The sequence below is a fragment of the Podarcis gaigeae genome (genome assembly GCF_964106915.1).
Source record: "Podarcis gaigeae genome assembly, chromosome: 5".
Classification (NCBI taxonomy): domain Eukaryota; kingdom Metazoa; phylum Chordata; class Lepidosauria; order Squamata; family Lacertidae; genus Podarcis; species Podarcis gaigeae.
The window spans coordinates 44,847,388-44,868,423 of NC_139681.1; the positions used below are offsets into that span (position 1 = coordinate 44,847,388).

The 21,036-nt window shown below is 41.1% G+C and overlaps 1 protein-coding gene across 11 annotated transcripts in view; it reads right to left on the bottom strand.

Moving 5' to 3' along the window:
* Positions 1-67: 67 nt before the first annotated feature.
* The window catches only part of EDRF1 (erythroid differentiation regulatory factor 1), a 38,670-nt gene continuing 17,701 nt past the window's right edge, over positions 68-21,036 (bottom strand). For 4 of the 11 annotated variants that reach the window (XM_083741191.1, XM_083741189.1, XM_083741187.1 and 1 more), the window contains 10 exons: positions 20,845-21,033; positions 19,635-19,835; positions 18,264-18,482; positions 16,625-16,848; positions 15,159-15,317; positions 13,999-14,148; positions 13,319-13,472; positions 13,001-13,116; positions 12,504-12,670; positions 4,939-5,845 (listed from right to left, as the gene is read on the bottom strand). In XM_083741191.1, the coding sequence (XP_083597317.1) occupies positions 5,674-5,845; positions 12,504-12,670; positions 13,001-13,116; positions 13,319-13,472; positions 13,999-14,148; positions 15,159-15,317; positions 16,625-16,848; positions 18,264-18,482; positions 19,635-19,835; positions 20,845-21,033 (1,751 nt within the window). In that variant the 3' untranslated portion in view covers positions 4,939-5,673. Of the gene's footprint in view, positions 342-4,938; positions 5,846-12,503; positions 12,671-13,000; positions 13,117-13,318; positions 13,473-13,998; positions 14,149-15,158; positions 15,318-16,624; positions 16,849-18,263; positions 18,483-19,634; positions 19,836-20,844; positions 21,034-21,036 lie in introns of those variants that run through there. The other 7 variants (XR_014564923.1, XR_014564924.1, XM_083741185.1 and 4 more) reach the window with 6 other exon arrangements.

A 21,036-nucleotide genomic window follows, 5' to 3' on the forward strand; every position in this document is an offset into this window, starting at 1 on the left:
GAAGGACCAACTACACCCCTATGAGACTGCCAGGCATTCAGATCAACCTACAAAGTCCTACTGTGTGAGCTGTCAAAATGTTAAGACGGGTAGCAGGGAAACCCTCCCTGTAAACTTTGCATTTCTCTCTCCATTTTATTTTCTGTTGTACTTAGACCAGTTCAGAATCATGGACAATATCTCTCGCTGGTTCTTGGTCATGATGGTGATACAGAATAGCAGTGGAATCTTGTTCACTAGGGCAAATGGCGCACTGCCATACCAACCTCTGTCTGCCTTCTTCCGTAACAAGCAGCCCATTGGGTGGCAGTGACTGTTGCCTCCTCTTGATTCTCATGTTGCTGTGGTGGAATTCAGAACAGAAGATGGAGACAAGACTAGAATTAGTCGGCTTTGGCTTTACCTGCCTCCATTCTTCCCTAGCAATCCCAATGAGCATCAGCCACCACTGTGGAATACTGTTTTGCACAAAATTGCCTCCGAATTTGCCACAGATGTAGGATAATATAGCAAGAGAGGATTATCAACCCTTAAGCCATGTTTGTGAGCTGTACTGTGGTACAGGTGGACCTCTGGTCTGATGCAGCTAGGGTCTTTTTGTTTTCATAAATCATAGGGAGAACTTGGGACAACTGCTGCACCACCACTGGGGAAGGGAGTTGTAACAAACTACTCCATTTACTGCCTTACTAACATATTCATGTAGATGGAAAAGCATGGATGTCCCTTTCAAAGCCACTTCAGATGCCTGAAGAAATGGAAAGGGGCCTCCATCTACTTTGCAGCCATTTACTGTTCAGTTCTGTGTTGGAACTACAACATTTTGTCTGTGGCTCGTGGTGAAATGTTATTAGTAGAAGGCTGCTACAGCATTCTAAAACCTTGTCCTGTCTAACATGATCAGCTCTCTACCAAAGGCAACAATACTAGATAATCTGTGTACTTGAATATTGTGGATTTTATTATGCCTCTGGGATTGTTGTCTATATGCTGGATAGCAAAATGTAGAGCCATCATTACTAATTAAAAGAGATTTAACAGGACTCATCTAACAGAAAGAAAAGTTAAAAGAAAATGCACTGATTCATTTAGGCTAGCTCACATAATGGCTCTTAATAAATAATGCTTAGAATGTAAAGGAGAAACAAATGCTGTCTTACGACACAGAATGAGGCCATAGAAGAGCATCGAGCCTACACATCAGTATCACCTCCTAATTTGCTCAGACAGAAGGCATGATGCCGGACTACCCCAGTACAGAGCAAAAGAAAAGGTACATTACACCGGTTATTTAGTGCTCTGGCTTGGGTAATGACAGGTCCTGCTGTGTAATTTCTCTCTGATGCCAAAGTGCATTAACTGAGACTAGAGGGGAGAGAATTGCTGCTTATAAAACATAAGGGACAGAGTTTATAGGCACTAAAGCAATTCAACTGTTTTGCAGTCAGTGGTCAGCATAACTCTATGATCCAGACTGCTAGAGTCGGGCTAGGTAGAATGAATTCAATCCCTGTTATCTGCCCAATTGTTAAAGTGTTTGATTTTTTATATATATATAAAAATCTTCATGGCAACAAAGCCTTAGCTCCTCTTCACATGGGAGCCCGAAAGCAATAAGCTGCAGCCTTGAATCTACAGTAGGGAGTAGGAAAGAAGAGATGCAGACCTGCCAATTTCCCCCTTAGCAAGAAACTCAGTTTTACAGCAAGCTGTTTGCCTAGCATTTGGAAAGCTGATCTCTGTTCTGGACCATTCTGCCTTCACTCAACTTTTCTAAACACTTTTATTAGGAAGCAATGCAAACTTTTAAAGTACTACATTCAGAGTGGGGGTAAACTGTTTTGCAAGACAGATTCCATGCAAACTGATCAAATATAAGGCCTGAAAAAAATGAGCTACAATATTTATCATCATCTTTTCCAAGTTAAAATGGCTTCTTGAACAAGTTATATATGCCATTGTTACTCTAAGCACCCCCTGGATCCAGCTGACTGGAAATGGTTAATACGGTATGTGGGTTTACTTTGGTTCTCTTTAACTTTTAAATAGGTGAAGCACAAAAGGATAAAGGCAATGGTTGTTATGTAGATAGTACAAGTTAAACCAAACAGTTGGCTTCCTCATAAAAGAATGTCAGCATGTGTCAGGGTTTCAGGGACAGAGAGCGAGGGGGAGGGGTCCCAGGGTGACGAGGAAGAGGACGACGATGACCCGAGGTTGTCAGTGAGTCCGTCAAGTGAATCCGAGGATTCCCAAAAGGGAGCCCCCCTGGTCAGGCAAAGGGGCAGTAGAGAGGGAAGCAGTCAGAAGCAGGGGAACGAAGAGGGAATCCCCAGTGGGGGTTGGAGATCGGGACCGGCCTCTCCGTCGGAACGGAGTGAAGGGGGTGGAGTTACCAGTGTGTCAGAAGGAGCAGAACAGGGAGCAGAGAGGGGAAGGAGTTCGGAGCAGAACGTCCTGCCGGAAGGGGAGGAGTGTAGTACCGAGAGTAGCGTAACGGTCGAAAGGAAGGTCAGAGGCAACGTACGCGCGCCAAGTTCAAATGTGGAGGCGCGCGGAAATGAGGAGAGCCCTGAGGAGGAGCCTGGTCCCAAAGCACGAAGGAGGGGGGAGCAGGCGTCAGAAGACTCAGCCTCGGGGGAGTCCCGAAGGGAGGGAGCACAGGGGGGCAGGAAGACCCTGCGGAAAAGGAAGGAGAGGAAAAGGTGGAGCAGTACAAGCCTCTTAAGCTGGTGCAGGGGCGGGACTGACTCAGAGGGGACTTCAAACATCTAAGGGTAACAGATGCTGAGCCACGGAGCTTGGATGTAACGACAACAATGTTCTTCAATAAAACCTTTTGTATATAACTTGGACTGGATTTTGGTCTCTTGTGAGCTGGGACCTCGGGTGGCTCTGACAGCATGCAACAAAACATCCAGTAGCTAAGTGGCTGTTGCTTAATTCACTCTAAAAACTCCAGCAGAATCTCTTTCTAGACAATAGCCAAAATAATAAAGTTATCTACAATAGTTGGAAGATATTTCATACATATAAACAATCACTATTACTCTGCTTGACATAAAATGCTGATTATCAAAAATATCACTCTCATTAAGAGGATAATGTAGGCAAGATGCCACCAACAGAATGATAAAGTACTTTTATTTGTTGGTGGCAAGGAAAAAATAAAATAGGCATATAGAAAAGAGAATTCCTGGATGATAAGATCCAGGTTTGGGGCAAAACCCCCAAAGAGGTTTTAAAATCACCACATACGCAGAAAATTAGTGTGTTGAAATACAGGCTGCTAGACCTTTAAAATGCATCCTTGTGAGTTTCAAAACTTCCCTCTTCCATTAGCATATAAAAGGCACACATTTGGTTAAGTTAAAAATGGTTTACTTACAAACTCCCCATGGGTCAGGTTTGTGTGCTTTTCCATACAGCAGCCAGAAAAGGTTGCACAGACAGTAAAACTTGGTTTAGTTACATCGGTGAAAGTTCCTAAATTATTGGTACATGAACTCAAGAAAGTTAGAGCCATGAAATTTGAGCTTGAAACAACCAGCTTGGATCTCTACATCCTTAGCATCTTGGAACAAAGGCTTGATAAGCTAGTCCCTCCCAAGTTTCAAGAAGTATGGCAGGAGAGCTTACTCTGGTTTTAACCCCTTCATGCATTAATTAGACTTAAGCATATTGGTTATACGAAGCTAGTTATCCCACATTATTTACATCGGTGGTAATACAATCTATTGGTGCTACTTACGAATAGGCCTTTCATTTAACATCTTTTTAAAAGAAGTAAATTCAAATTATTAGAGGAAAATCCACAAGTGTTCTCCAAGCTTACCTGTAGCAAAGTTCTTGTGCTCATGAGATGTATTGAACATTGTAGAAGCACAAGGTAGCTCATTTGATCTTCCTTTCCTTCTCGCCACCCCCACCCCCCACAAAAAGTCTCTAGATACTCAGCAGGACCTACCAAACATTGTGGGCTGTGTTATCCAGAACAGGGTGGAGGTGAATCACCAGATATTGGACAGAAGAATCTTGTGCAAGATTCCCCTACCTGCTTTGGGACAAATATGCCCTCCCGCTGCAGGCCCAGACAAATTAGCCTACAGCATATCCCATGGGTATATGGGGGACAAAAGAAAGGAAAAGAACTGTTCCATTGCACAAAATGCTCTCTGCAGCTGGAAACAACTCCATATCAAACTGCCAAAGGAAGTGATGCTTAGAATGCACTCCAGGTGGTCCAGATAAGGACTATACATCTTTTTGGAGCTGCAAATTTAAAAAAAATAATTCGCTGAAATATCTATATAGCTACTATGTAGAAAATGGTTACAGAATCAGGTTGCATATAACCAACATAGTGTAGCCTTTATAGAAGAAACCATGTTCCCTTGGCTGCCTGCAGCTCTCCACACTGCTCAAGGGTTCCCCAAACCCCAAGAGCAAAATAAAAGTTAGGATCCAAGCCAATGAGTCAAAATGACTCGGAATAAGATGAGAGAACTGTTGGTTGGTAGCTCAGTCATATCATGCAGAGAGTATCTGGGCCGAATTAGAACATGCAAAGACACCATAGGGTCCCAATTTTGAACATTGCATATGATGCCTACTAAATAATACAAGATAATATAGTCTGTCGGTCATACACAAGAGAAGACACAGTAGGCAACATAAAGTGATTCTGTGGAAAAGCAAGAATGAGCAATCTTTCAAGTTACTCGGAATATTTGGTTAAATGGAATAAATGGTAGCCATTTGCAGAATGAGATTATAGTGCAATGCAGGAACAATATTTCTTTTTAAAAGAAACTTGTGTTCCCTGATGGTGTTACAAACCTCTACAAAAGAACAAACAAAAGAACCAACACAGCAAGCTTTGTATGCACTGATACCTTTGAGGTTTTCTGGGAGGAAAATGAGACAACAGAAATGAAATGCTGACCACTGGGATAAATTTTTAATAAAATTTCTTCAATATACAACTGTTTATTCACATTTCTGAAAAAGTGACAGTGAGGTACAAACAAGCCCGTTTCATTTCTCAGAGTAATGTCTATTTTAAGTGTTTGCATTGAAGTGCAAAAGGCACATTTTTGGAAGAATCTGTAATTGTAATGTTATGGTTTTAATTAATACTGCTGGCATGTGCCTTTCACGGACGTTTTGCTTAGCTGAGAATGCATAGTGGAAAGAAATAGCAATGGGGACTTTTGCTGTAACACAAGGGTGGGCAATCTGTGGCCTTTGAGATGTGACAGGACTCCAGTTCCCATCAGGCCCAGCCAATGCAGCCAGTGGTCACAAATGCCGATGGTTGGGAGTCCAACAACAGCTGTAGGGCCCATGTTCCCCACCCCTGGTGAAACAGAGTGCTAGCAAAACCATTCTGCTTTGCAACAATACAAAGCCCATTGCAGTTCAGATTAAATAAACTAACTGTACATTTCTCTTTGAGCATTTCAAAACAAACCCAGAAGTGTAAAAACAAAAAATATATGCTAATTCATAACAGCATTCAAAGGTTAACAATAGTTTTATTTTCCAACTGTACAATCTTATAAATATGTAACAATATAAATAAAGCAGGCAATCTATGGAAGAGAACCACAAATCCCTTTTTGAGCAAGGCACTGATTCAATGGTTGCAACATGTACAAGCATTAAGGTGGGTCACTGAATTCCCAGATTATTGCCTTCATTATCCTGAGTCAGCTTTTCCAATAAGTTTAAAACAACTTCCGTTCTTTCTAGCAGAGTCAGGTTTTTATTTGCTGCTGATCGCAAAAGAAGTGAATAAACATTCTTATTGGTCTTAAGAATTTCTTCTTCTTCACTGTTACCTCTGGAAGAAAGGGGGGGGGGGAACTAGGTTAATCTAGTACTTGATGCATACACAAAGTCTGCAGATAGTGGCTTGGCTCCAACAGAGCAACAATGTTTGTGAGATGCACTTTTATTTGTGCAAAGAGAAGATTCCCCCTGCCAAATGAAGCCTCTTGTGTCACATCCTTTACCCTAGGAGCAGCTTTCTTTGGGGTGGCAGAACTCTGCTTGCAGTATGTTGAATCAAAACCTATCCACTTTTAGACTTTTACTACTACCACATCCTCCTTAATCATGCGGACACAAGGGGCTTATTAGAATATTCTTTCCCTTACCTCTATCATAGGAAAGTAGGTTTAAGTGCAAGGGAAGATCCTGTACTGTGAGCAAATAGAGGGGAATTTAGCTGAGCAGTAACCCTTGGGAGACAGCAGAACCACAATTCATCCCCACTTCCCTCCTTCCACCTGGAGCAAATACCATTTATCCTGTTTTTCATGTTCTTATCAGTGCAACTCAAAAGTGTGCAACACTTACACTTTCCGAGTACTAATGGAATCTCACTTTTGTCACGGTTGAATCTTTCCATTTATTATATTCTCTTTTAATGGCAACTTATTTTTCAACTACTTGGGTTCACCACAATAGCTCATTGTATGTACCAGCCTCTGTGTACCTCTACATTAATACTTTTTAGAAAAACCTTTCTCTTTCATCATGCTTCATCACAATGCTAATTGTCAGAGGAACTCAGGTGTGTTGAATAAGCTTAGAGCTTTTGCTTTTGTTAGTGCAAGTTCTCCATCTCTTTTTAGACACTAATAAAATGTGCTCAAAAATGAACAACTGCCACAGCTGGCATTATCCAGAACTATACAGAGAAAGCATTGCCACTGGAAATACTTTGATCCAAGAAAGCAAGAAGCAATTAAATTCCTAACATTTGGCAAATAGAATTGACAGCTTTATTTATTATGCAGACAGACCAGTTAGTAAATTTAAAATGAATTCTATTAGAATATCCAGAACTAAGTATTTCTTTTAATAAGTGTTTTAAAGCTGTTTCATTGCCAAACAGCACAGTTATTTTATAATTGAGAGAGCAGCTATTTTATCCATGCGTTGCTCTATTATAGATGGTTTATGCATTGATATTCCACTGATGATGCAAATGCATTCCAAATGATACATAAAGCTGGTTAGTAGTTCCCAATATCTAAGCCTCCTAGCTAAACATCCCATTCTGGAGATACCACTCTCCTCCCCACCCCAATTTGTCTGCAGTTACATTCTAATAGTTAAAAGCTTCAGGTGTTCCAAACATTTAGCAGCAGGGAAGAAAACACAATCAAATGTCTGGCGAGGCTTACCTCTTTACACCCCTGATCTTTCACTACAGAATTATTAACTCAAAGGGTCCATTCAACAATGGAGTTGAAAGTGACCTTAGCTCTCTAAGGCAATTTAACTTTCTGAGCACACATTCAACATGGCACAGTGACTATATATACCAATGTGCTTTGTCCTTTATAGCAATTCTGTTCTACTTCCCTTTGTGTCCTCTTTTCTATTAGGGATGCCTCTCTTTTATCAACTGACTAAAAACATGCTGTAATGATCACATCGTGACTTTGTGATTCAACTGTGGAGGAGCACACAATCACACACAGCACTTTAGACTTATGCTTTAAATGGTGTCTGTTCATACATTCAGCTGCAAATCAGTAACTCCTGAGTCATTGTGTGCATGTGTGAACTGGATCACCACATTCAATATTGATTCCCCTACAAAATGCCTAACAACTCAAGCCTACGAGGCCAGAGTATTACTAGTTGGTAATATCCCAGTACCGACACATAGGTAAAAGGTAAAGGAAACCTGGACGGTTGAGTCCTGTCAAAGGTGACTCTGGGGCTGCCGCATTTCATCTTACTTTCAGGCCGAGGTGGTGTTTGTCTGCAGACAGTTTTTCCAGGTCATGTGGCCAGCATGACTAAGCTGCCTCTGGCGCAATGGAACACTGAAACCAAGCAGCGCATGGAAATGCCGTTTACCTTCCCGCCGGAGCGGTATCTATTTATCTACTTGCACTGGCATGCTTTTGAACTGCTAGGTTGGCAGGAGCTGGGAATGAGCAACGGGAGCTCACCCCGTCGCAGGGATGTGAATCACTGACCTTCCGATCGGCAAGCCCAAGAGGCTCAGTGGTTTAGACCACAGTGCCACCCGCGTCCGACACATAGCCACGTGGTGACCATAAACTCAGATCCAACCATAGCCCCAACAGTCCCTGGCAGCTGTAATATTACTACAGTGGCCCTTGCTCTTGTTGATACATAGGGGTACTATACAACAGCATCATTTATCAGTACTTATTGAACTTTAATTAGTTCCTTTTTTTACAAGATGTAAGCATAAACAAACATAAAACTAAAATAGAGTAACATCTAAAAACTCATTTGTATTTATAAAAAGGCAGGACTATGACATCATACCCACTGAAGGAGACTGAAGATGATAAAATGTCAGTTAATAAAGGATAACTATAGCATGCAGGCAAAACCTATCCTTTGAGCAGTATTCTCTGTGGCTACTTTTGGATGAGACTTACCGTATTTTTCGTCCCATAGGACGCACCTAGTTTTTTGGGGGGGAAATAAAGGGAAAAAAATTTCCCTTTATTTCCCCCCCAAAACCAGGTCGGGGAATCCAAACGAGATCGGGGAACAGCAGGATGGCGGTGCTCCGCCTCCCCGCTGTACCCGAGCTTGTGGGGCTGCCCGATGTCTGCCCGAAGCGTGGGGTGCTCTGCTTCAGCGCTCTCCACGCTCCGTGCAGCAGGCTGCGGATGTCTTCCCGGAGCGCCAGGCGCTCTGCTTCCAGCGCACCCCACGCTCCGTGCAGCAGGCTGCGGATGTCTTCCCGAAGCGCCGGGCGCTCTGCTTTCAGCGCGCCCCGCGCCCTGGGAAGCAGGCTGCTATCCGCAGCCTAGGGGCCCCTGCGGGAACTCCTGCGGGCTCCCCAGACTTGCTGATAGCTTCCTGAAGCCTGGAGAGCGAGAGGGGTCGGTGTGCACCGACCCCTCTCGCTCTCCAAGCTTCAATGAAAGCCTGCATTCGCCCCATAGGACGCACACAGATTTCCCCTTCATTTTTGGAGGGGGGAAAGTGCGTCCTATAGGGCGAAAAATACGGTAATTGTCTGGCTCTATTTCAATCAGGGTTTGGACATGGGTTCTGCACTGAAACTGGCTTGGTTGCCCTGCATGACAAGCTTTGTCAGGAAAGGACAGGGGTGTGACCCTGTTGAAAACTGTGCTAGTGATCATGCTGTTGTATATTTGTGTGTGTGTGTGTGTGTGTGTGTGTGTGTGTGAGAGAGTGAGAGAGTGAGAGAGAGAGAGAGAGAGAGAGAGAGAGAGAGAGATTGAGATTTAATACTGGATCACTGGGTTTTGTTTCTTCTGTTTTAATTATAATTATGTTGTTTTCCACTTGTTTTATACTCCTGCAGTCACCATTTTTGTCATAAATACATGGTAATAATAAATGACAACATTATGAGGTTGAGGAAAATTGAGCACGGATATGGCAGTACAATTCTGATGTGGCTCCAGCTACAATGAAATGGCTACAGCACCCGTCTGCTGTCATTTTTTGAAAGCTTGAAAAATTAATATTTAAAAATGATGCAGCTGGGATTGATGTGCCCAGGCTTTAGAAAAAGCTAAAGAGAATTACTAGTAATTCAAAGAGTAGAATACACAAAAATCTAAATATTTTTCCATGACATTATTAGCCTTTCCAAATCTGCACAATATACTACAACATGAACAATTACAAGTGCTAACATATTATATAGTAAACAAGTTACTCTGGAAAAAAAGCCCTACGTTTTGGCCTTTATTTATACTGCCACCGTGTGGAGACTCAGAATTCTAATACAAAAACTGAAAAAAGAGAAGCACAGCAAACACTCTGCTATTACTCTGTCCTGTCGTGTATTGATCATCTTGCCCCATGAAGCTTCTTTACACTTGGAATACTGTAGTTGCTATACTATATTTAGCACACATGCCAACACAACTTCAGAGCTTTCTAAGTTAACAATTCCATGTGGATAGACTGGCACTCCAAGTTACTCTTGCAATTTCCTTGCACAAATAAAAATCAAAACCCAATTTTCTTTTTGCCTAGCTCTATGAACATAACATAATCTTAAAGCTGGGGAAAACAACAGATATTTTGTACTATCTACCGGCTCTTACATACAGAGTGAGCTTTACCTCACAGCAACAGCATGTGTTTTATTTACTCTCTTTTCCTCCCTCCTCCTCCTGAGCTGCAGGCTTATTGTAAGTGCAGGTAAACAGAGCTTGCTTGATCCTTGTAGGCACCATAAGCAATGGTAATGCCTTTCCTACAGAAACACCAATCCCAATTCTTCTCCATTCCCGACTGAATACATGGTATCACCACAAAAGGGTGATACACAAAACATTTCCCCAAATACGCCAAACATAAAACTAATACAATACACCAGGCGTGTCCTACAGGTCGATTGTGATATACTGGATGATTGTGGGATGTCTGTGTTAGCTCCTGCTCTGCCTTTGGACCCTCACCAATGTAGCAAAGCAGGGGGGGGGGGGTTGGAGCTCAACAGCTTTGGCTCCCTAAAAAACAACTTTGCTCAAGCCAATGGGTAGATCACTGGCAGTTTTTTTATAGCGGGAATATATCGCAGTCTCTTGGAAGTTGGACAGCCCTGCAATACACAGTAGGCTTAAAAGGCAAAACAAAGTTCTTGGCTGGATCTCAATATGCTCTTCAAGGAACGAATCTTTTACACATCATTCTACAGGGCTGTGCAAGAAATGCACAAAAAACTAAATCCCCAAATACCATAAATTTCGCTCCATAACACGCAGATTTTTCCTCCTAGAAAGTAAGGGGAAATGTCTGTGCGTGTTATGGAGCGAATGCCTACAGATGGCGGGGGAATCTGCTGCAGTTGTGAGCAGTCTGTGGCTCGCTTTGAAACAGCAAAGCGGGTGTAAGCGGCTCCTGTCAGCTAGCGGAGCCGGGGAGGAGGGAGAGAAGCAGAGCGGGGTTGGCTGCTTTAAAACAACCCCGTCCTCTATGTTCTTCTCTCCTCCCCACTGAGCTGCTAAGTAGCAGCAAAGCTTTTCAGCCAGCCTAGCCAGAAGGAGGGAGAGAAGCAGAGCGGGGTCGGCTGCTTTAAAACAACCCCGTGCTCTCTGTCCCTGCCTGCAGTTTTTTGCTGTCCGATTTTGGATTAGCCACTGTAGGGGCTGTGTGTGTGTGTGTGCTTGAGCTATCGTTCTCCTCCTCCTGCTTCCCGTTCACTCTCCCAGCGCCCCTGCGCTCTCCTCCGACTTTAGAATTGACACTCTGTGTGTCTGTGTGTGTGAGAGGGCTCCTCCTCCTGCTTCTGTTCACTCTCCCTGCACCCCTCCGACTTTAGAATTGACACTCTGTGTGTCTGTGTGTGTGAGAGGGCTCCTTCTCCTTCTCTTGCTTCCCATTCACTCTCCCTCCGACTTTAGAATTGACACTCTGTGTGTCTGTGTGTGTGAGAGGGTTCCTTCTCCTTCTCTTGCTTCCCATTCACTCTCCCTCCGACTTTAGAATTGACACTCTGTGTGTCTGTGTGTGTGTGTGAGGGCTCCTCCTCCTGCTTCTGTTCACTCTCCCTGCACCCGTGCGCTCTCCCTGCGCCCCTGCGACTTTAGAATTGACACTCTGTGTGTCTCTCTCTGTGTGAGGGCTCCTTCTCCTTCTCTTGCTTCCCTTTCACTCCCCCAGCGCCCCTGTGACTTCCAGCGCCCTGCGACTTTAGGGCCAGTTCTTTCTCTGCCTGTGTGTGTGTTTTGACCTCACTGCGCTTGTTGGGGGAGAGTGTTGGTCGCAATTTTTCTTGATTTGTCTCAGAGTGGTTACTATCATGGTTTCCTTGCCAGGGAGGAGGGAGAGACACAGAGCCTGCTTGTTCTAAAGGAGCAAAGCTGGAGAGGAGCCGCTCCTGCATTATTAGCAGCATCCTTCTCCACACCACCCACACGTGCTCCTTGTCCCTTGAGTTCTTTTCGTTCCCTCCCCACTTAAAACGTGGTTACAAAGCACGGATCCACATGGATCTTCAGGATTTTTGCACTAGGTCACCCCAAATTCACCATCAGATCACATAGCATATCCATGGCTGCAGCCTGCACCAAAAAACACACGCACCCACTGTTTCATGGGGCCACAATGGCGCAAAAACGTGGTTACAAAGCATGGATCCACATGGATCCTCAGGATTTTTGCATTGGGCTACCCCAAACTCACCGTCAGATCACATGTCTGTGGCCACAGCATGAACCACAAAAATCATACATCCCCTGTTTCGTTTAGAATATTTTTTTCTTGTTTTCCTCCTCTAAAAACTACGTGTGTGTTATGGTCAGGTGCGTGTTATAGAGCGAAAAATACGGTAGGTCTGTTTATGTAGTACTACTACAAACCTCATCTGCTATAGCACTGAGTGAACTCTGCAGAACAATGCTATTGCTACTCTCTTTCTGTAAATTATATAGTTTGGATCCAAAGCTCAATAAAAAACAATTCATGCAAAGCAAAGAAGTTAAGAGAAATAGTACCATGTATTGACTTACCCAACTTTCCTTTTAGTTGATGTAAGCAGTTTGATGGACTGAAGAAGGAGGAAAGACAATCGAGACTCAAATATACCAAGGAGTTTTACAATTTCCTCCTTATTGAGGCTAGTGGATGAGTCTTCAGCAGGCACACTTTCCACATTGCTTTTGTTATCCTCAAGTCTCTAAACAGAAAGGACACTTATGAAAATGGTTCTCTAGTCTTAACAAAAAAACACTGTGAGCTGCTTTGGGGAGAATTTTTGGTTTTGAAAAGTGGTATACAGATTTGCTCAAACAATAAAAAAGGGTTAAGTATCAGCACATGTATGTAATTATGTAATTATGGGGAAATTTTAAAAAATCTGCTTTGGGTATTTAAAAATACAGACATTAAGTATAACACAACCATTCAAACACATATATTTTACTCAATTCTAAACCAGTGTAAACAATCATGTAACATGAAAGAACCACAAACATCTAAATAATAATAATAATAATAGGTAGTTTACCTGTTCAAATTCAGCAACAAGTTCCTTTCTGATGAGCTGAAACACAGACTGGGTCTTTACCATTATATCCAAAGCCCCAGACAAAGTCTTTAGTTTTCCAGCACTGCTATTTTGACCTAGAAGTAGATAAGAATGATATTAATATACTAAGTACTTGTCAATTACAAAATTCTTTCTTTAATAATATTTTGAGTTTAAGACAAGTCTAGTGAACCAATTAGCAAATTCTGTTTCATCCCAGGGAACTGCTGTTCATCATTATTTTTGAAAAAAAGTTTGAATAATATTTATTCAGAATAGAGCAACTGTTCAACTTACTTGCCATCTGAAATTCTGCAAATGCTACTCTTTCCAGCTGTACACGAAGAAGCTCACATGGCACATCCTTCAGGAGGTGAAAAAACTTCACAGCTTTACTGTAATGAAGATCTACTAGTACTCTATGCTGTTTCCGCTGATGTTCATCACCAACCTTTAACAAAAAAAATTGTTTGAAATTTTTTCAGGTGAATAAAAAGCATAGTTTTATGTATTATGGTAAAGCATATTCCCCCTTTAACAATGCTTACTACATAACTTAACTGTTTACAGAAAATACATGTTTAGCAGGAAGCATATGAAATCAATTTCTCCTTGTGACTGTTTTACAAGATTCTTTTTATAAAATATATGTGCTATTAAATATGTTTAGAAACCTAATGGATGTAGTAACATCTTCCTGCCAGAGTACCACACTGCTGCTGATGTATCAAGGCTAGCATAATTACTGAGAATAAAAGAAGTTTACCAACTACCTGGAAAAGCCAATAGTCATGCAGACATTGATGTGGCCATAAATCAACAAGTCAGAAATCCACACTTTAAAAAATGTAACAAACCTATGCTTAAAAAATAAAACACTATGACCCTCTGTTTACATATGAGATATATACTAATCAATATATATTAAGTGTGCACCATCAGAGACACATTATTGTAGATTCTCTTTGGACAAATACCTGGTTTCTCAAACAGCTGTGATACATGGAAGCCAGCCTGTGGTGAACTGTAGCTGCCCGGTACTGGCAAAGGGGCTGTCGTGCAGACACTGTGTCAACATCACAATATTTTAAGGATTTCATCATTGACTCGCTAACTTCTTTTTCTATCTAACACACAAAGAAAAAGGTTTCAAAATTTGTAGTATCAATACCTTGCAATACATGAATTTCTCAAAATAGAGTATTTGGCATTATTTATTTTCATGAATAAGAAAAATTAAGAAATACTGCTCCTACTCCCATAACATTTATACAGGGAAGACAGGTGAACTAATGTCAGTGTACTGGAAGAAGCAAAGATCACCAGTGTAGAAACAATGATTCTTAAACATCAACTTCACTGGACTGATCATGCTGTTCGGATGCCTGATTATCATTTTTCAAAGCAACTACTCCATTCCCAACTTAAGAATGGAAAACAAAATGCCGGTGGACAACAAAAGAGGTTTAAAGACGCTCTCAAGGAAAAAAAAAATGCAGTATAAGCACAGATAATTGGGAAACACTGGCCTGTGAGTGCTCCAGTTGGAGAATAGCCTTTACCAAAGGCGTCATGGACTTTGAAGAAGCACGAACTCAGGGCGAAAGGGAAAAACATGCTAAGAGGAAGGCAAGTTTGGCAAATCTTCACAGTGATCAACTCCTGCGCGGAAACCTATGTCTCCACTGTGGAAGGACGTGTGGATCCAGAATTGGCCTCCACAGTCACGGACACACAATTAAGACCAAATTAATGGAAGACAATCTTACTCGGCTATGAGTGATCATCAAAGAAGAATTAACATTTGTACAACACTATGCAGGATGCCATAATCTACGATTGATCTGTCAACATAGAAACATATGGCTGCTACCAGAGTGTGGGCTTCAGAAAGGACAGAGATGCATGCAATAGTATTTGCTCAAGGTAAGTAAAAAGCCTATATAGCTAAAAAATGCTTAGAAACCATTCTTGCAGCAATCATCATCATGATCACCTAATTTTTCTATTGATGATTCAAATGCTATATTCAACATGAATCTGAGTCCTCCTTCCTTTTTTCTATTTTAAGTGCTACAGGAATGGTTAGTTCTTAAAACACACACACACACACACACACACACACACACACAGTTACCTGTTCTTGAGCCTTTCTGGATAAGGGAGCATAATCTTGCAGCAGAGTTGCCATAGTAAAGTAGGTGGTAGACAGCTCCCAGTTGACAGAATCCCAAACAGCAGGATGAACTTCCCTTTCACCCAGGGACCTCAAGGCCTTCAGATAGTAGTCAACAGCCTACAGAATTCCAACATTGCATAGCAAAATAAGTTGTTGACAGGCTTGTATTCATTACTAATATTTATGTATTTACATTTACATAGTAGGTACGGAATACTTATTGATTCTGAATACAGGGTGTCTGCAATAATTGAACAGCATATGACCTATTATTAAACATAATTATCACTCTAGTATTTTAGCCTCTCTGGCGGCATGTACACTGATAAGTGAACATTTTCACTGCTAACTTGCATATTCTCCATACATTATCCAATGAACTCAATTGCAATCTGAACCTCCTATACTCACCCCCCCCATGCTGTACCTTTTATAAAAATAAAAACAGGCTGAACAACTCTGTGAGAAGTACATGTTCACTAACCATGGTCTCTATTGTTCCCCTCAGTATCAAGGGTTTAATTCTAAACATAAACAAGAAAGTTTTGATTAACTTGGTGAGACCATGTCGGCTCAGAATATTTACTTGCCTATTTACACTAGCAGATTACTCAAATAAGTATTAAGTAACATCAGATAAGAGTGCCCACAGATGTTTTAGCTGCATCTTTCATGAGGAGGGCTACAGGGCATGCAAAAAAGCACAACCAAAAAAGCTAAGAATGTATGAGCCTTGCTGGATTAGACCCCAAAGTCTCATCTAGTTCAACAATGCATTCTCATGGATGCCTTAGGAAAGCAGGGCATGAACACAATAGCCGTCTCTGGTTACAACCGAGCTGCCACTGAGAGTTCCATAAGATCCTTAACTGACATCACATTATTCTCGTGAGTAGACCGATACAAGCAGTAACTTGTAGAAATGAGCCAGTGGAAAAGGAATATGAAATGTATCTTCAGAGTGAAGATATTTAAAAGCTTATTTCATCCCTATTCTAGTACAGTGGCACCTCGGGTTACATACGCTTCAGGTTACAGACTCCGCTAACCCAGAAATAGTACCTCGGGTTAAGAACATTGCTTCAGGATGAGAACACAAATCGTGCTCCGGCGTCGCGGCAGCAGCAGGAGGCCCCATTAGCTAAAGTGGTGCTTCAGGTTAAGAACAGTTTCAGGTTAAGAACGGACCTCCGGAACAAATAAAGTACTTAACCTGAGGTACCACTGTAAACATTTCTTATATTTTTGGAACTAAACTTACATAGACATATAATCTAAATCCAAGACAGAAATACTCAATAAATATTCATTTCAAAAAGGCAACATAGGATTTCTGTATGTTTAGGCATCCACTAATCACAGTAGAGACCTACTCTTTTATCTAGGAATTGCAATCAGCTTAAGATGATTGGGGTGGTTGTTACCTTATTATAATAAAGAGCCTCTTCATGGGAAAATTCTCTTTTGAAGTCTACTGCAGCAGCACAGTGAGCATGAGCACAAATCCGCATTAATCTTCCCATATTACACAAGAGAAGAGCAGAATTGGTTGCATCGTCAATGGATTCAAAGTTTTGAATTCCTTTTTCAAAGCAAGAGAAGCTTTTCTTCCAAAGTTGCTGTTCTGCTGCAGATACAGTTTTGTTCTCTAGAACAGTCGAAAGAGAAAGAGGTACATTTTAAGAAATCAGTAGTATGTGTACTTCCATGGATTAGCTATTTTAATGCCATTCTGAAATTTAAGTACAGTCTTTCTTCTCAGAAATATGGCTTCCAAGATGGCTGCCAGCGAGAACTGTATTATCTTATTTATAGTGGCTCAAAAAGTGCTACATTAAAGGACCTAAATGTAATTTCATAGAACCCATAAGGACAATTACCTCCAGAAAGGAAAGATGCCTCCAAAGAGAATATTTCACCAACTACTCCAGCATTGAAAAACATTGAAAAACAAAGTGATCTTAGTCCCCCCCACTATAAATAATTATATTCAAATTTAGCAAAATCCTGTTGAAGAAACTAGTGTTCAACAGGGAAATCAATTTTAAATCTTCTTCTTTATTAAATTTGTATACTGACCTTTATCCAAAGGTTCACAGCATACAAATACAAAATGAGAATACAAAATACATAATAAAACAAAAGCAAACCAATAACCCCACCTCCCACAAACACACCAAAACGCCTACAGAATGCTTAATCAGCCAAAGGCCTGGTTATAAAGAAACATTTAGCCTATATGATTTTCTATGACAGTCTTCCCTATGGTACATATTCTCTTCTACCTTTTCTGCACAATAGACCTGAAAACACTATTGGTCATATTTATGGCATACAGACTGGAAAAAAACAAAACAAAATCTAGGCCTCTAGCTTATATGTCAGCACTAATTTAGAGAGAAAAAATGTTTCAAATCCTTATCTTCAATTAATTCCAAGTGTTAGTGCCAAGCAATTGTACAGGCCAGAGCAGATGTAATGCAGCCTGTCCCTTACCTATGAAGGGATGGCACAAGGCTGCAGGGCCACACACTGCACCTGTTTACCCCACCCCACAGCAAAAAAGTTCAAATTTGTCAGTTTTTAAATAAATTACTATGAGTAACCTAAACATTAGTAATGATTACCATTAATGCAAGTTCTGTATTAAGCTACATTTGAACACAGCTTGGCATTCAAGGAAGGTGTCAGGGGAGGAGGGGGAGGAGATCCAATCCCCTGTTCTCAATCATTTGCTGTGGTTTGCTGTTGGTTATGTTAAGTCTGTACCAGTCCCTTGTGATGGAAGTGGTTCCATCTCCACTGCAGGGCTTTTGTTTCAATTAACTTTAGGATATATAGGGCAGTTTCCAAAAACTGAATTTACTTTATACTGCACAATAAACCATGATCTTCACTGTATCTTCCAATTCTAGTCTTCTTTTCAGATCATTAAAAATCCTACATCTAACAATAATTAAAACACCAGTAGAAAACTCTCTCTCTCTCTCTCTCTCTCTGTGTGTGTGTGTGTGTGTGTGTGTGTGTGTGTGTAGATAAATAGAAAGAGATAAATATACTTGCCCCCTCTTTCACTCTGTAAAGCAGCAGCTTGGTTCATGTAAAATACTCCAATTTCATTTCGGATGTTACCCATTCTCTTAAGCACTTGTGTATATTGTTCTGGATTCTGCCCTTTTAAATTACTAAAAAGCAAAATTTCATTAGCTGCCTCATAGCATTTGCAGCTAATTGAAAGCTGGCATTCCAAATCTGTAGACAAGTCAGTAGCCCAAGAAAATACTAGAAGAGAAAATTAACACACCACTGTAAATCTTTGCTATATCGCTATTTCTAAAGAACCATAAAAGTGTATTCGAAACAATTGACAACGGCCACTCAAGAGATTATATCTGTGTATAAAGAACTTTACAGCTTTTAAAAGCTCTGCAAAATGGTTTTGTTATAAAAAATACTTTATATTGATTTAATTTTATGAATGCGGAAAAAACCTTTCGGTGGCCATTTTCATTTTGAGTACTGTCTGGAACATTGCTGCACAAGTGTCTCAAGCATTCATTGCAAAGTGATACTATATGGTTAGAAATAATAAAATTCTCTCTATGCCCTATTCTGGGTGAGTAGGTGTTCAGTTGTGGGGCCACACAGTTAAGCACTGCCCTTGTACAGAGGACTGCTACCCACTTCTTTACATGCAGAAAATGGGGCATGGTGACAAGGGCAGGACTAGCTCACCTGGCCCCATAACCCCCATTCCTCAAAGGAGTGGAGCAATTGTCTGAACCCTGCAGCTGTGAAGCCAACACCTGTACTCAGTAGTTTAAGCAGGAGACATCCAGAGAGTGAAAACTACCATTCCACAGGGACTTCAGCACTGTCTATATTTGTCTTGTATAGTCTTATCACCACTGTCTGTATTTAGATGCCATGGTAATTTACAGTTTAGTGAGACCTTTAGCAAAAACTGCTGCCAATGGATGAAACGAACAAAGATCTCCATCCTCTGCCAAGCCAAGTGTGATACATTTTAAAGTTTATGCAAATATTATTTTGGTCCAGGGCATTTTTCATGTCTTTTAAGAAGACAGAGCAAGGGAAGAAGAAAGGATGGGATCAGCAGCATCTTGACCAAGAATGTTGACTCCACCTGCAAATACCTCTCTCCTATTTTGAACATGACCTTCCAAAAACTATGCTACAAATATATACAACCCAACCTACAACTGTGTTGATGCCCCTTATGTTTTTACCTTTACCTTTTGGTTCCACCTGTATCCTTTGGTTTTAAACAAAGCATTATTTTATGTATTGCTTTACTGATTGTTGTGTAGACCACTTTGTGATCCTGTACAGTGAAATGTGGTGTATAAATATCAGGAGTAAATAAAGAACCAATTAACTGAATACACTGTAATTCAGATACTAAATCATTACCTTGGCAACTGGATTCTCTGTGAAGACTATGTAGTATTTCCTGATCTTCTTTTGTTTGATAGTTATACTCTTCAAGATATGCAGCTCTGTTGTTTGCATTCTGGGCCAGCATTAGTTGGATATCGCCACAAAGAGTTAAACTCTGACAAAGAAACAGGAGTACTTCAGAAAGCATGTTCGTGCAGAGGCAGCAATATGTATCTAGTTGGAGGGAAGTAAGAAAGGAAGCCAGTGAACAGAATGCCTTTTTGATATGAAGCCACACAAAGAAACTGTGCACATGTACGATCTTTTCTGTGAACCGCCCTGAGACCTCCAGATATAGGATGGTATATACATTCAATAAATCCTCCTCCTCCTCGTCTTCTGGAAGCATTAATGTATGCATGCTTATTTATACAAGTTCAAACTTGTCAACTTAGATTGCCAGTACCAAGCACAGCTGTGTTCTCAAATATTATGATAATGACAACTGTACATTGGCTAGAGCAGGGGTTGTTAACCTGGTCCCTACCACCCACTAGTGGGTGTTTCAGGATTCTAGGTGGGCAGTAGAGGGTTCTACGGCACAAGCTGAATCCTCCTTCCATCGAGTACTGGTGAGCGGTAAGGAAATTTTACCATCAAGAAAGATGAATTAGTGGGCAGTAGGTATAAATAAGTTGACTACCCCAGGGCTAGAGCAACATTACACACCCAGGTTCTGGGGCTATATCACCTCTTCTTTTCAGCTTTTTATTTAATGTGGTAAAATGCATCACATGTTCCTTGCAATTTCTCTAAGGGCATATGAATTCAAAATACCAGAGTGTGAGGGAATGTGCTGGAAGTGTGCTTTTAAAGAAGGCTTTAAAACAGTTCTGGAAAATCTCCAGTCTGTGGGCCTTATTAGGTCTGACCATCTAAAACAAACTCTGGCCAGTTTCTAAATACGTCAACTACAAACCATGGATTATATAGCTGACTTCTGTAACTAACCAGTGTTTAATACACAATATTTTGTCTGTATATAACAAGTCATGCGTCATGGATGGTGAATCTAAACTCCACCAAAGTTCTTTTCCCTACTACAGGAGGAAGAAAGGAGGGAAACATGGAAGTCCATAGCAGCTCCTTCTTGTTCATGAATGTAGAGTGCAGACATAGGCTGAGTATTATAACCAATTGCCATTTTATATCTAGAACCTACAATAAAAATATTCCAACTTACCATGGCACTGTAACGCTAGTTTTATGTACCGTAATGCTCTCCCATATTTCTGAAGACTCACAGCAGCATCAGAGAGAACATAGTAAGCCTTTGAGGATTTCAAGATCAGCTGAAGCTTCATTTTGTACTGCCAGGATCCAGGGATCATTCCTGACTGACTAGAATGTTTAACTTCCCGAAATGAGCCCACTA